Raw genomic sequence first — 16,974 nt, 5'->3', positions numbered from 1 at the left:
TCACTCAAGGGCCAGGGACTGGTCTACAGAAAACTACAGGCAGCAGAGCATAAGAAGGGTTGCATTATAATGAGATGAGATGACAGCTCAAAATAAAACGAAGAGGTATAAGAACATCGCCCAGTGTCATACACTGTTTTGTTCTGTCCTAGTTTGCGAGATCCTATAACACACCCAAATTTCCTTCACTTTTTTGCTGTTTAGTCTGCATATAAATGTAAAAAATAAATAAATGTAAAGGGCTGCTATAATAAAAAAATAGGGATAAACTAAGGAAAAAAAAACATTTCCATTACTTGAAATAAATGTTCACTGAAATAATAAAATAAGTTTACGTTTTTTTATATTTTATTATTATTTTATATTTTATTTCATCTAGTCTCCAAGGCAACATTTCTCATTTCCATTTAGTTTAACTTGATGTACTAAAATAACTAAACTAAAACTTAAATAAAAATTATAAATTGTTATATTTTTTTACGAAGACTACATTAAAACCACTCCTGTTACATAAAAAAAAAATATACATTATCTTGGGAAAACAAATTATATGGAGTGGAGTTTTCTCCGTGTCACTCATGGTGGGTTCAGAGAAATGTCCACTCAGTAGACAAGCAAGGCGAGGGAGAATTTTAAGACGAAAAAAATAAGTTTTGTGCAGGCTATTTCAAATTGGCATAACAATTAAATATGCTTATACTACTTGTTATGAGGGACAATATATGATAATCTTGCTATGTCAATATCCTAACAAACAGAATAAATAAATACCATTAAATAACGTTTAGTTGCCGATATACATCAAGCTTTTCATGTGACATTGCCAATTTTGTGAAAGGTATACTGTTCATACACAAAAAGTGCATTGAAACCCGGACACACAAAGCTGTTGCTGTGGTAACAAACAACAATACCTTGTACAATACTTGCTTGACTAACATTTATTTGAGGAATTATATTTATAATAGGTTATTGAGTTTGTACTTTCTGATCCTGCACTGCCTATTGATTTAGCTGGTTTTAATAAAGATGTCAATATTGGCTAAAGCTGATTAAGGGAACACTTAAGTTTAATGTACAATGATCATAATGCAAGACAAGAATATCCCTAGTAAAACCTGATAACTGAATGAAATATATTATGAAATATATTGAAAAAAAAATTTGTGTATATTAGATTTAATTTTAAAAATAGATTTAAAAAAAAGATTGTAAATATGGTTTTTGGCAGTTAAATTCCATAGAATTTATGGTTAAACTAGTACATTCATATATAAATTTGATTTATACATTTAACAAAACAATGAAATCATTATATGTAAATAAGCAAAAAACAGGTTTTTAACATATTTGCCAATTTAATAAAAATAAAAAACTTAAATGATTCCATTGCATAAGTATTCATACCCTTATCTGGGACAGTTGAAATTTAGCTCAGGAGCATTCATATTGCTTGTAGATGTTACTACCCTTCGAGTGAAGTTAACCTGTGGCAAATTCAATTGAATGGGTATGATTTGGAAAGAACCTTAATTCCAAGCATCACGTTTGAAGGAAACCAGGCACTGCTCATCACCTGCAGAGTACCATCCCAAAAGTAAAGTGTGGTGGTAGCAGCCTCATGCTGTGGGGCTGTTTTTCAGCGGCAGGGACTGAGGGACTCGTCAGAGTAGAAAACAAGCTCAATGCACCAAAATATTGAGATAGCCTTAATGAAAACCTCAGACTGGGCAGAAGGCTCACCTTCCAACAGGACAATGATCCCATGCACACAGCAAGAGTGGCTTATAGACGACTCGATGTCCTTGTCAATGCCCTTGAGTGGCCCAGCCCCATCCTGGGCTTGGGCCCAATCAAATATTTCTGGAGAAACCTGAAAATGTGCATCTGCCCCCATCCAACCTGACAGAGCTTGAGTTGAGAGGTGAAGCGATGAGGTGAAGAATGGCAGATAATTGCCAAATGCTGATGTGCAAAGCTTGTCGCATCAAACAAAAAAATACTTGAGGCTGTAAAGGTGCTTCCACTAAATATTTAGTTATGAATACTTATGCAATGTACTTATTTCAGTTTTTTTTATTTTTAACAAATTTATGAAGTTGAGGTTTTTGCTTTGTCAATATGGTGTATGGAGTGTAGACTGATGTGGGGAAAAAGTACTTTAAAGCAGTTTATCATAAAGCAGCAACATAAAAAACATGGGGAAAAATGAAGGGGTATGAATACTTTCGCAAGGGACTGTATTACATACAACAATAATAAAACAGTGCATTGACATAAAAAAGGAAATTTACTTTTGGTACTTAAGTACTCTTAAAAGCAAGTACTTCTGTACTTTTACTTAAGTAAAAATCTGTCTTTACAACTTTTACTTGTAATGGAGTAATATTTGACAAGCAGTATCTGCACTTTCACTCAAGTAATGGAGTTGAGTACTTTGTCCGCCTCTGCTTTTCAAGGACTGTCACAGCACTTTGCGTGTCTCATTTATCACTAACCACAAATATCTGCAATTAACCAATGCTGATTCTGCAATATGAAACTGGACATACCGTTTCTGGTTATTATTAAATACACAGTGACCCAAAAAAGTATTTGGACGTTTAAGCTGCACACAATGCATCACATTCCATTGAATACTAAATATCAAGCCATGTGGAAACTGCAAACAACAAATGACGCAAGACTTTTTCTCAGAATGAATTCTACTTTGCTGACCCATTTTTGCAATTACTCTCAACCAAATGGTGTCAAGGTCATTTTAAGTCAATGTATGAAGTCTCAAGTTCACACAAGTGTCCTAGCAGAGTAACCACACAGACACTCTTAAAAACAAAGTTTTCAAAAGTGCATTTTCACATTGATGCCACAGAAGAACCATTTTGGGTTCTCCAAACTTTCAGTGAATAATTTTTAAAAGAACCTTTTTTTTCTCAGTGCATGTGAATTAATAATCTGAAGAACCTTTTTCCACTATAAAGAACCTTTTGTCCAATAGAAAGGGTCCACTGATGTTAAAATGTTCTTCGTGGAACCATCAATGCCAATACCTTTATTTTGAAGAGTGGAGTTTATCACAATAACTACATGAACACATAGTTTGTCATCCAGGAAGTACATCTACTTGGTTTAACTTTTTTTTTTTTTTACTATTGTTTTCCCTGAAAAATGTGCCTTCTTACAAATAAATGGCACTTGGTTTTTATGAGTGATTTTTTTTTTTTTTATTGTCCAAAAGCATGTGAATAACATGTGAGAGATGCATATAGCTCATGGCAGATTGAACTAATTCTTTGCAGCTCTGGAGACTCTGTCCATATCCGGTTTCAGTGCCAGAGAACATTATATTAGAAAAGTAATTGAAGTTTAACAGGTTATAATGAGAAGCTGCTGAAAGCAGCAGATAATGTTGGCCAGTCTAATAACGCTACTTGACTAGCCAACATTGTTTTCCACAGTCTTAGTGAGAAGTGGAGTATCAGCAACAGCATATGATCTGGTATTATATGATAATCCTGTAATTGAACTGGCTACGGAAATTCAGATTTCATTTATCATGTGAGGAAAGTGAGTCGAGCTGACCGACAAGAAGAGTGAGGTGAGACAGACAAGACGATGGCGAAAAATTTAGTTTCAAAACGAAATGCAAAAGCGCCTTTTTGGCAATATTTTACTTTATTTAAACTTTAATATTTGTGAAAAGTGAAAGTAAAATGCGCAAGGGCATTTAGAAGCTATTTAAAAGCGAAAGAAAGTGAGGAAAAGAGGGAAAACCCCAACAAACTAAACAATTCTTTATGGCCAGAATATGACAAATACTTCACGTTTTTGAATTCTGTACACTTGTCCAGTCATTTTTCTTTAACAAAATAAATATCTTCATAGAAAAATTAATTTCTTAGTATCTGCATGTTCTAATGAGTGATATTGTTTCAAATCATGAAACAGGTTTGTGTTGCCTGACTTTGATGACGTATCTTCAGCAGTTTGCAGTGCAGGCTGCAATATTAAAAATATTACATTTTTCTCTCTCTCTCTCTTAGAAATGCACATTTGACAGTAGTAGCAGCTTGAGTTAGGATGCAGATGTAAATTTATGTTTATTATCAAAAAAAAGTAACCTCTGTAAAAATTGTAACAAGCTCATTTTTATATGGTGAAATTTAATTATGCTGACTGTTTGAGTTTTATTAAAATTAACCAATGGTCTTCCATAGTGGCATACGTTTAGATCATGATAACCACAGTGAAAACCCACACATATAGCACCTCAATACCATGGTAAAAATGTAACTATATTGTTTAAATGCATTTAGTATAAATGCACAAACATTATCGCTTAACCACAAAAATACTGTAATTATATTCCATTACTCCTCTAATACATTTAATACACGTCTGTGGTAATGATTTAATAAAATTCAATATGAATATCCCACATTTCTGCTACAATACCATGGTGCAGTTAGAGTTACTATAGTAAATCCATGGTAAATGATGGTGATTTGTAGATTGAAAAGCCTTCTGACTGCATCGTTGCGCAGTGTTTCTCCTGTTTGCCAGCGCCGTTTCATCTGGCTTTAAACTAGTTTATCACCGAGTCATTTGTGTTCTTCTCTGAATCTTCAGGTTATGTGGTCGTCTGATAGAACTACAGTCTGTAGTTAACCTACTTCAGTACTGTCATTATCTTGTGAGCGATTTACAGGTTTTGTGCCATGTTTTTATACTACCACACTTCAATATGATTAAATGTCAATAGCCCATCAAGTTTCAAGGAACCGAATAGCATAACCACAGCAATTCTATATGCTGAGTCTGACAAGTCCAAATAGTAAAAAATGTACCCACCACTTCTTGTGAAAGCCAATTTTGTTCTACCATTTTATAAACCAGCTAGGGAGAATAAAAGCATCTTTCACTATAAAGATTTTTGTTGGTGTATTTTTCTCTCCAGCACAGACTCAGACACGTTCCAGTCGATCACTTTTTCTCGACTTTGCATTTACTGTATGCACTGACAAAATCCCAGGACTGACAGTTAAACCCAACAAGCAATGAAAAACAACTTGACAAAACTTGAAAGACAAAAAGGTTCATTGACCTCAGCAACCTCTACTAACAAGAACTTCAAACCGACAATATCATCATTTACTAAAAGTGTCCTATTGTATGATTCTTTTTTAACTTCTATTACATCCAATAAAAAGAATAATATTACAATTTGATCTCAGGACCAGTAGATGAAAAAAGCACCAGTAACTCTATACACAGTGGAGTCATATTAGTTTATGTAACTATTCAAGCTATATTGTACTATTATTCTATATATTAATATTCTATTAATAAATTGTACTAAGCTGTATTGTAATAATATTCTCTATAAAATGTGAAATACGGTACATCACAACATGCAGAAAAAATATTTCAATAATAATAATAATAATAATAATAACTATTTGTACTAAATGGGAAAGAAAATGCTCTAGACACCTTGCTACTATCAAAATATATAATTTCATATATTTGAATAAAACTGAGTATGGCTCAAATTTCAGTTTGCTGTAACAGAAAAAAGACTGCTAACTCTGATTAAAAAAAGATTCCTCAAAGGCCAATGGGGGGGGAGGGGGGGGGGATAAAAATCACTTCTTTGAATAAAGACAAAGAGGTCAGCACTATCTTCACCAGTGATAACAACATCCATTGACCTTTGTAAAGCAGAGACATCATACGTGTGATAGACGTATTACGTTGGTAGATAAATGACTGCTTCAAATTAATTGTTGAATCACCAGATATGTTGAACTTATATTGTTATTATGTGCTCATACTGATTTATTTATATTCACAACACAACTGGTGAGTGTATTCTAGTTTAAAATTAGCCTATTTAATCTCGAAATCTGCCACAGTTGGTTTGTTAGCCACTGCTAACACTGTAGACTTTTGTTTACTGAACTTGGCCCAGACTTACTCTTAGGCAGTGTCTCAAAACCTAGGGAGGTGTCTACCTAGACAGCATTTTGGCCATGAAGTTTCGCCCAAAAATGCTGTCAAGTAAGCAGCCAACTACGATTTGAGACACAGCCCTACACTTCCGTGACCTGACGCACGACTATCGGTTAGCACGCAAGACTTGTAACAAACAGATGTATCAGATTGCAAAGGAAACACAACGTTGGTTGAACGCTGTTAAGAACCACAGACTGTTAACATGCGCTACAAACTGTGGATAAAAGGTGCATAGACTCCATACTGTTCGATCGGCTATAGTCAACAAGTGGCAGAGCCTGCAGCTTGCATTCACTGCCCAAGTTTGACACAAACAACAGGCACAAGACAAGCTGAACGAGACATGCAAGACTTCTCTCACCTCATAGACACTGGCCTCGGTGGGGTTGGCAGATCCAGCGATATATAAAAACAAGCCCATTTTAAACAGGCTTATAGGACATTACAATGTCTCAGTGTTTACTTTGGTCACAGCGAAAGAGTTGTAAATAATCGTACGAAAGCGTGAAAGGCTCTCGCTCATGCATCGCCCGCCTTCTGCTGTCATTGGGACATGAGGGGAGGCACAGCAGTGGAGCAGCAGCATGAGCTCCGTACCGCTGGTTGCCCCCAACTATTACACAAGCGAGTCCCTGCGAACTGCTCTGAATCTCTCTGCTCATCACTTAATAAGAAAGCTGCTAAAACTACTGTATTGATGGAAAAAATATTGACTTCGATGTAAGGGTTACCTCCTGTGTATTCTTTGAAGTTGACACAATTGTATTTTGCTAAAATGAACGAAATGACTCGAAAAAAGATTCGTTTATTTTGCTGAACGAGACTCAAAGGTCCGAGTCGGTAAAATGATCCGAACTTCCCATCACTACACTTCAGGCACAGCTGGGTGTGGCGCAGTCACATCCTACACCATGTGCGCAACGTGCTTAGATCCGCCCATAGAGGGAGCGTTTAAAGCAGTACTGGGGGTTTGAATGATCTCAGTGACTCGACTCATTTGAATTAAGTTTACGAAAAAGATTAACTTACTGAGACGTTGACCCTTTCTTTAGATTACATCGAAACGCCAATAGGAGTCGACAATGTGTTTTATGTATTTATGGTTTTAATTTAATTATTTAAACTTTCAATTTTAAATGTATTTAAAATTCAATAGTTGAACGCCAGCAATGACAGAGATTTAGAACAAGGCACGGGGAATACAGATTTTTTTTTTTAAATTATTGAGGATATTTTATTGAAGATATTTACGATATGTTAATAGTAAATGTAAATAGAAGGCAGGTACTTTATAATTAGGTTTAAATGTAAGATATATTGTTTTGTGAATGTGGTATATGTCCACCAGACAAACTGGTATCTATCTTCCTATTGTCAGAAATGTCAACAGAAAAAAAAATTGTTGCTGGAATTTGAAGTCCAATGCTGGAATTTGAAGCCAGACATGTCTAGTGTAAATAAAATAGGTGAGAGAGTTTTTGTGTTGTGAGTGAATAATTTACAAATCAACTCAATCGATTCCTTAAAGAGTCATGATGATCAAATTAAACCTACTAGTGTTTAAAGTCGGCATGTAATCAAATTTGAAAATTCTTATATTTGAATGGAATGTGTAGTGTTTATTATAAATAATTTATCCGTGCACTTCATTATTTTTTTACAATTCATGTGACCTTGTAATCTTTAATCAAAAACGTTAACCTCCCCTCCCCCTCAAAACGACTCATCTTCTCTTCCGGTCATGAGTTATGGCGCAAGGGCGGAGCTAGTGACGTGAGGGGTAAACGCTGGGATAAACCAGAGCCATTGAGACATATGCTGTTCTGTGTCAGCTGCGTCACAAGGATACACTGTTTCCGTTAAGATCAAATCACAACAAAGTAGGAAACAGATCCGGCGTAACGCAGCTGACACAGAACAGCATACTTTGTTTATGCACCGGATATTCTCCAAAATGGCACCAGGGTGATGCGGAAGAGACGAATTGTTGAATAAAGTCATTTTTTTTCTTTTTCCTTTTGCGCACAAAAAGTATTCTCGTAGCTGCGTATAATTGCGGATGAGCCACTGATGTCACATGGATTCTTTTACCGATCTCCTTGCTACGTTTCTGGACTTGGGAACATTTCAGTTGCGTTGTTGTCTATGCAGGGTCAGACAGCTCTCAGATTCCATCATAAATATCTTAATTTGTGTTCCGAAGATGAACGAAGGTCTTACGGGTTTGAAACAACACGAAGGTGAGTAATTAATGACATAATTTTCATTTTTGGGTGAACTAACCCTTTAAACGTGTTTCCCCAAAAATGACAACAAAGTACCGGTAGTTCTGTATTTTCATCAATCTTGGTTTAAAAAAAGACTACAGGAAGTCATCAGTACAGACTAATGATGTGATGTCCCCAGACTCCCCATTTTATTTAATTTATTTATTATTTGTGAATAACACCTTCGTTCACGAAAAAGACTCGGTGCGGACTATGATTCGAAACACCAACTCGTCAGTGAAGATCGTATCATATAATGTAATTCTCTTCTTTAATCAGCATTCAAATGTTGTTTGTGTTTTGAACGAATCTTAAGTGAATCAATCTTTCTCCTTATCTTTAAAGATTTGTTCAAAAAGACTAACAAAACATAGCTCAAGCCAATCGATAGATTACCTTTTATAATAGTTTAAAAAAATGTTATTAAATAGTTAATAGTTATTAATTGGAAGCAAAAGTAACAGCTGATAAATTTAACAAGCTTTGAAGATAAAAGAAACTAAAATACGTTTTGAGGTGTTTTAATAATTTACAATTTAAGTACATCAAAAGGTAATAATATTTCTCTCATTAAAAAAAACATCCAATTAAAAGTTTAAGAATTTTGATGCCATTTAATCCAAATTAACAATTCTATAGTGCACTCCCACATTAAAAATGTGATAACAACAACATGATTCCATATAGTTAAAATCATAAGGTGTTCTCATGTAAACCTTGCAGCCATTTAATATAATATGAATCTAGCCTTGTCACCAGTCTCGCTCATGTGGTTCTCTGTACGGTATGCCGAGGTGTTTGAAGACATCCTTCTCTGTCGGTGTGTGTAAAGGAGTTCCCGCCACCAGCTTCACACCAGGCTGCCGCACCACTGCACAGTTCAGCGAGTGCTCTGATAGGCTCATGTGTTTGGTCTTAGCCAATGCCCTCATTGATCGGTTGAAGTGGGCGGAGCCAGTGAAGTACAGAAGAGCACATGCAAATTCAGCATAGGGCACTACAATGATGTCTAGGTGCCTGTGGCACTGTGAAGGGCCTGGAAGACGGCAGATGCCCATGTACTTCTTCTGTTCACCATTCTCCTCATGGCTAACAAGGAAACCTGGATGGAGAAATAAAAATAATAATATCATGAACATAAAATAATAATAAACAAAAGTGATAACTATGGGTTTATTAAATTATTAAAGTCCCCCTGTAGTGAAAATCAAGTTTTTTATGTTGTTTATTTGTCTATGTGGTGTTTTTAATATGCTTTTAGACAAACCATGTGCCAATCCATTAATCAACACCATTGCTGAGTATTTTCTCCTTAAAACTGTAGTTTCCCAATGGCAGTCCCAGAAACGCGGTTTGAAACACGACAAACCATGTGCCAATCTATTAATCAACACCATTGCTGAGTATTTTCTCCTTAAAACTGTAGTTTCCCAATGGCAGTCCCAGAAACGCGGTTTGAAACACCTCGGTTTGCTACGTCACAATCCAATAACCAATCACGTCAAGGGATCGATTCCTATCACTATGCAAAATATACCAATACCAGCACAAAACCAAAAATAAATTAGAGTATAATTTAAAATAAATTCAATTTTGGTTTAATGTGAATTTAGAACCGCTAACTTGCATTATAACCCGTGGCAACAGTGTAAAAAGTAGCCCAGAGTCAGACCCACCTCTCCCACATCGGCGTCTGCACTTCACACGCGTATGCTCGCGGACGCCAGTTGGAATCACAAACGGCTGCATTCAAGTCTTCAAGGCATTTTAGGACACAACATCGTCAAGTAAGTAACTTTAACGACTGTTACAGTATTTACTGTAGTTGTCCGCTAGGTAAAAACATAGTTTTATCGGTCATTATTCGCGTATGCCATTGTTTTGCGTTTACTACAGTTCAGTGGATCAGGAGGACCTGGCTTGTGTGACTGAGTGGAGGCAGGACTAAGGGTGCTTTCACACTTGGTTCGATTGCTTGGTCCGAACCCGAGTTCGATTGCTCCCCCCTCCCCCTGCCCCTGCTGGACTGTGTTCACATTATATTATTTGGGTCCGAACCGCGGTTCGTTTGCGTCATCAAGCCAGCAGCTGTTTACCCCATAATAGCAGTTCACTTCCGTGATTTGGTACGATTGCGTTCACATCAGCAGCGAACCGTACCGGAGTTCACTTGAACCCTACCCCAGACCACTCTTTTTAAGCGGACTCGGGTACGGTTCGCGGGTGCGCACCCGAGTTCGGAAGACCGCGTTCACATCATCCAAACGTACCGAACTCTGACGTCAATCGAACCCGGGTGCGCACCAAAAGTGCTAGTGTGAAAGCACCCTAATTTGCATATTCATAGGTTAGCGTATAGTAAATGAGGCAAGGGTGTAGAGTTATATTCAAGCTATTTTAAGGCATGAGAAAATTATTTTCACAAGAAAAAACATTTAAATATGTCATTTTGATGATCAAAGATAAGTTTTAAGGGATAAAATATTTGACTACAGGGGGACTTTAAATCATAAATCCAAATTATTCTAAACTTTTCTGTGATATAACAGCATACCATTCTGATGGAGGAGGTGCAACACTTTGCTGAAAACACCCTTATGCGATTCTCCATCAGGGTGAGTGATGAGGATGTCCACATCTCCACATGTGCTCTTCCCCCTGCGGTATGAGCCACACGCCACAACCACCAGCTGTGTGTCCACACTGTGAGCTGCCTCCTTCACCTATCAGCCACATAATATCCATATATTTTAGCTCTGTAATTTACTTTATTTCTATATGTTTTTATATAATTGATATAATTTATATACACTACTATTATTTTTAATTACTACTTTAATAGCAATGATGCATTCATTTGATCAAATGTGATAGTTAATGCTAATGCTGTTCTTTAGTCATTTCTATTCATGAATCAGAAAAATTATTTCTGAAGGATCATATGACACTGAAGACTGAAGTAATGGCTGCAGAAAAGTCAGCTTTGCATCACAGGAATAAATAACATTTTAAAATAGAAAATGGTTATTTTAAATTTTAATGATATTTCACAATATTACTGTTTTTACTGTATTGTTGATCAAATAAAAGCAGCCTTGCAGAGCATAAGAGACTCTTACCAAGCTCAAACTTGTCAATGGCTGTGTAACTGATTTTTATTATACATATATATATATATATATATATATATATATATATTATATATATACACACACACATATATATATAATCTTGCATCCTCTTTAGTTGAAAAAAAGCAGTGCATTTTTTAGTGAATTTTTTAAGTTGTGTTCTGAATGTTAATTTTTTTTTTAAACACTAATTTATACCTAGCACTCCAGTCATTTAAATGCTGAAGGTAATAAGTTTACATGCTCTACATATCATTCCTGTCAAGCTTGGAGAGCACATGTTGCACTCATCTTCTTCATCTACCCTTTTTATCTATCAGGTCTGTTAAGAGGAAAACAGTGGGATGTTCCAAGTAATAGTAAGAAAACAAGTGGCTTGGGCCCAAGACTCTGTAAGGGAGCTCAGTAGCTTCTGACTTATGAAACGCCAGCTTTCAAGAGCTCCCACTCTTCCTATGGAACGACAGACTCACTAACAATCTCTGTTATGTCCATTAGCTAACCAAGGAAGATTGACAGTTTTGCTGCCGCCAACACAAAATTGTTTTCGTTTTTTTGATTGCTTGTCTTTTAGAAATTCAGTTTTATTATTTACTGCTGTGAAAAGCAAGTAGATACATTCTTGTTCTTCACAACCGGACGATGTTGTTATGGATGGTAAGAACAAAGAAAATCCCTGTTTAATTGCTTCGTTATGGCTATTTTCTTTACTGCAGGCCATTTCAAATAAGGTCTGTACAAACCGTTTTCTCGATGGCATTTGCTTCACTTCTCGGCATCCGCTCAAGGAGGTCATCGTAGTGTTTTAGTCCAATCCTTAAGAGTGTGATTCAAAACCACCTTAGTGCGAATATCCTCCAATGTGCGAAATCCCTTTGATAGTAAAAGAAATCAAATCATCCGTTTAAACTTGTAAAATATTGTGGTTGTTGCTTAAAGGGGTCATATGATGCGATTTCAAGTTTTCCTAGGGACTTTGTAGAAAACGAAGCGTTTGAGAGAGGCGGGGCATAGAGGACCTACAATAATGTACAGTATTTGAAACATAATGTGTTTTTTGAACATTAAAGCATGTCAACATATTCTGTTACACCAAATACACAAAATAATGATCTTTTAAAAAGCATCATATGACCCCTTTAATATTACTGAATATGTTCCACAGAGTTTAAAGCTGCTGTATAAATGTTCTGCACCATTAGTAGCAAAAAAAAAAAAGTTTCCCAAACATTTCCCATCTAGGCTTGAAAAGATAGCATAAAAGTGCATTCCGAATGACCACTGAGGAGGGTGAAAGCATTGGTACTGACAGTTTACTGGTGACTTTCACTTCCGAGTACTGAGTACTAAGTTCTGAGAACTTGGAAGTGTGAAAAGTGCCCATTGTTTAGACAAACAGGTAGTCCTGCTCCGTCTCTATGTTTTTCCTGATTAGCTAGGTTCACTTTCAGATTTTTTTTTGCAATTTACCGAGTCTAGGGCTGTTAAGACTGAACACCTATTTTAGTGTTTACATTAATTTGTGAGCATGTTTGCACTAATTCGTTTCCTCATTTTAGTCAAGTCGTGGCCAAGATATACCAATTCATCATTTTGTTTAGTTAATTAATGGGCATTTTAAACTAATTTGTTTGAGCTAAATCGTGGCCAGGTTGTACTAATTTACTCCCTCGTTTTTGTTAAATCGTGGCCACGTTGTACCATCTCATTCCCTAAAACAATGAATCTGCTTCTTAATTTGTGGCCACAATATCTTTTTTTCCCCCTGCATGTCATGTACGAGGCTCTGTATAGTTTAATAAATCATGTTGCATTAAAGTGGCACCCGACATACACATTTTTTCCATACAATTAATGTTAATCTTTCAAATTAAACGTTTAAATTAAACAATTTCCTGTATGACGGTCTTACCTGTTGATATTACCACATCTGAGCAGTCTTGGCCCCAGCGCCCCAGATGTTAAGTGAACATTTCAAGAACAGGCGCCTCCTCCCCAATGTGATCCAGTTTACGCAAGTGCGCACTTTCCATGATCTTGTCTGCCATGCGTTTACCAATGCCTGGGATCTTACATGCTTCCTATAGATAGATGGGGTAAAAAAAAAAAATGTTGTTGTCCAAGTTATTGATATTTTTACTGTATATTTTTAAATAAAAAATGGGAATGTCTCTTATTAAAGTATTTATTTATTAATCACTGATGCATGCTTGAAACTAGTCATAAAATGCAAACTGCCATGCAACGACAGCCATATGTGTTATTAACACAAATAAGCACCTCAGTGAACTGCAAAACCTCTGCGGACTCATATCTGTATCTGAACTGACCTCATATGAAGTGACGGGCTTGTGGTAGCTCTTAAGGGCGTTGATTGCTTTAGAGTAGCCCAGAGCTCTCCATTTATCGCCTGTGTGCGTATAGGCTTTGGCCACTGGCTCCAGTTTGTCAGTAATGTGCTTGTTATGGTTCTCCCCTTTAGTTGTGGATGTTTGGGAACAGACCCACTTGCCAGACAAAACTGGATTCTCCACCAAACTCTGGCTCGGGTTGCTCTCAGATGGATGAACGCCACTGATCAAGGCCTCCAGATCATTCTGAGATACACCATCTTCCTCATGGTGCTCCTCCTGAATCTCTGGCACCTGTGAGTCATATTAAAAGCACTGCATGAGGGGAAAAACAACTGATGGATCTTACAGATCATATAGAGACAATTACATCCAATTCCACCCTTTTTACCATCTCTGTGAGATTTTCTTGAGGATTTTTTATTTATTTTCAAGGATTTTCAAAGGATCCTGTGCTGCTGCTACATCTGGAACTGGGCTGAATGCGGTCTCATTTGACTCCTCAACAAGAGCAACTGTGGGACTGAGGAGATGTTCATTAAGTATTTATTTCTAATAAGCACTTTTGCGCTGAATAAACATTTACAAATGTATTCAAAAGTCAAACAAGTGTCTAAATATCAATGCTGTTTTACACAGCTCAGGAGGAGGAAGGCTGTAGTCTTCAGGGTCTAGTAAACTTTTCTCTCTGATGCAGGCACTCAACCAAGTGCATTTGACCAGATGAACTGCAGAGGGCAGTCTTTCCACTTTCAGAAGTCTCAAAGCTCTCTTACAATCAACCGAATCATCAACCACGATGTGTGTGCAGCTGGGAGAGATTGTGGAAACTACCCGTCCTCCATTCTGGGTGATCTGCCGATGGAATATCTCACATCTGGCTTTTCCTATACCAGCTGGAACTGTATATATTGTGACTCCTTTGAAAACTGTACCTAAGAAAAAGCAAAGAAAATACAACCACTAATACATGATTGGGCTGCCATGAAGAAGGTTGTGAGGAGAAGGAGATCAATTCTTATATGACAAATGATACTCTTAAAATTTGTCTTTTATTTGCAGTTGAAAGTGTTTAAAAATTCTGATATTAGAACAGAACTACATGACACAAAAAGTTTTGTAAATTGATTAACCTCACATTTCAGCTTTTAAAGGGGACATCGGATGAAATTTTAACTTTGTTTTTTTTTTTGCATTTATTTAGGTTTCTGATGTGTCTGCCTGCTCAGAAAAGCTGAAAAGAAAACACACAGCCAGTTTGTTATGGGCTGTCTGAGTGTGAAATTGTGTCACAAGGCGAGCTGTTTCAATTTGCAGCCGATTTCTATGTAGATAGCGAGCTATTTGAATAAGATCACCTCCAAGCCATATACAGAGTCCAAGTCGGCAATTCACGTGTCTCGTGTCGACATGCCCCATGGAAGAGAGGGATGGGGTGAGCAGTAGCTCATTATAATTTAAAGAGAAATGCACTGAAACAAGTCACTGTGAACAGAGCTGCTTTTAACAAGAAAAATAAAAGTTTTACACGACCATTGAGGAATTTTAACCAAAGTATGCTTTTCATGAAGACCCTAAAGAATCATACCAACTTGTGGAAAATGGGCATCCGATGTCCCCTTTAAACCATATATTTTTTTATAACGACAAATCAAATGTATTATTATTATTGTTGTTGTTGTTGTTGTTATTTTATGTATATTTTTGTTAATGGTGATTATCACAAAAATGAACATTCTAAACCATTAAATGACCTTAATAATTATTTTAAAAAACGTTACTTTTCAAATGATATACATTTTGACAAAAACAAAGTTTTATCAAATTTTAAACCTCACATTTCAGTTTAAACCATTTTAAGAAAAAAGACAAGTCAAAATTATATTACATATATTTGAAATTGCGCTTTGTTTTAAACCAAGAATATTCCTTTACATTTTCAAATGCGCCTCAGTGAGAGAAATCAATATTTTGTTCACATAAACTGTTTAGCAATCAGAAAGTATCTAAATACTGTGTTTTCTGAACAGGGTTGCATTTCCCAAAAGCATCATAGGCATTGATTGTAGACACCATTTGCATCTAATATTATAGGAATGACTACACAATCACTGCATATTTCAGTGTTGTACGTACAATAAGACTTGAAGTTACATAACGCTTAGCAAACAACCTGTAAACGTCCAAAATTGAGGCTCCATAATAATTTTAAACATCCTGATGCTTTATTACAGTTGTTTTCAATCCTGGTTATTTAACACACCAGGGGTGTATTCCAGAAAGCAGGTTATGTGACATACCCCGGTATGTTTGAGGATAAGCGAGCGGATAACCTCAGCTTTCGGTGGTAATGTTTAATTTATTATATTATAGATATGTATTTATTACATTTTATATTATCATCTCACACATGGATCGGCATTTTCTATAATGTATTTCTATAATACAAAATACATATCTGATATGACTTAATATATAATTAGTATTAAACAAACAATATAATGCATATTCTCAAGGATTAAATATTAAAAGGGAAAAAAATCAAAATCAAAATGATTGCACAACCATCAATTAGGTGGCGATATGCACTAAGCATGTAAACGACCATTGAACAAAAGAAGAAGAAAGAAACAGCATCCGTTTCCATAGCAACTCGTCGCTCTGTTGTGATTGTCTTGACCACATACCTCGAGTAAGCAAGGTTTGGGGTTAATAAACCGAAAGTTCAGGGTTTAGCTGACGGTAAGTTAACCGTGCTTTCTGGAATACACCCCTGATTAAGGGCCAGTTGTTAAGTAATTGTTGTTGTATTCAAAAATTAGCACTGGCACTATAGCAATAGGTTAAAATCAACCTATCAATCAATCAAACTATCAGTGTCTATCTATCTATCATTATTATTATTACTATTTATGTGATTATGGTTCACAGCAAAACTTCGTCATCTCCGTCAGGCCAAAGAGGACGCCTACAAAAGGGGGGACAGAGTCTTGTACAATCAGGCCAGAAACACACTGAATAAGGAGATTAGAGTGGCCAAGAGGAACTACGCTAAAAAACTAGAACACCAGTTTTCTGCGAATGAGCCTGCATCAGTGTGGAAAGGCCTGAAGGACATCACCAACTACAAGACACCATCCCCCAGCACTGAGGCCAATCAACAACTTGCTGAAGACCTGAATGAGTTTTACTGTAGATTTCCAGTCTAAC

General features: G+C 36.3%; 1 protein-coding gene and 1 pseudogene across 2 annotated transcripts in view; both read right to left on the bottom strand.

Annotated features, from left to right (window-relative positions):
• LOC107699102 (WW domain binding protein 1-like) overlaps window positions 1-6,940 on the bottom strand; it is a 16,943-nt gene extending 10,003 nt beyond the window's left edge. For both annotated transcript variants that reach the window (XM_016500275.1, XM_016500276.1), the window contains exons 1-2: window positions 6,872-6,940; window positions 6,377-6,657 (exon numbers count right to left, since the gene is read on the bottom strand). In XM_016500275.1, coding sequence (XP_016355761.1) covers window positions 6,377-6,436 — 60 coding nt within the window. In that variant the 5' untranslated portion in view covers window positions 6,437-6,657; window positions 6,872-6,940. The remainder of the gene's footprint in view (window positions 1-6,376; window positions 6,658-6,871) is intronic.
• Window positions 6,941-8,868: 1,928 nt separating this feature from the next.
• Window positions 8,869-16,974, bottom strand: part of LOC107699084 (DNA polymerase lambda-like) — an 11,758-nt pseudogene continuing 3,652 nt past the window's right edge.

Source organism: Sinocyclocheilus anshuiensis, unplaced genomic scaffold (genome assembly GCF_001515605.1).
Source record: "Sinocyclocheilus anshuiensis isolate Anshui unplaced genomic scaffold, SAMN03320099.WGS_v1.1 scaffold94, whole genome shotgun sequence".
Classification (NCBI taxonomy): domain Eukaryota; kingdom Metazoa; phylum Chordata; class Actinopteri; order Cypriniformes; family Cyprinidae; genus Sinocyclocheilus; species Sinocyclocheilus anshuiensis.
The sequence above is the reverse complement of the archived record's forward strand: the minus strand, read 5'-3'. Positions and strand labels throughout refer to the sequence as shown.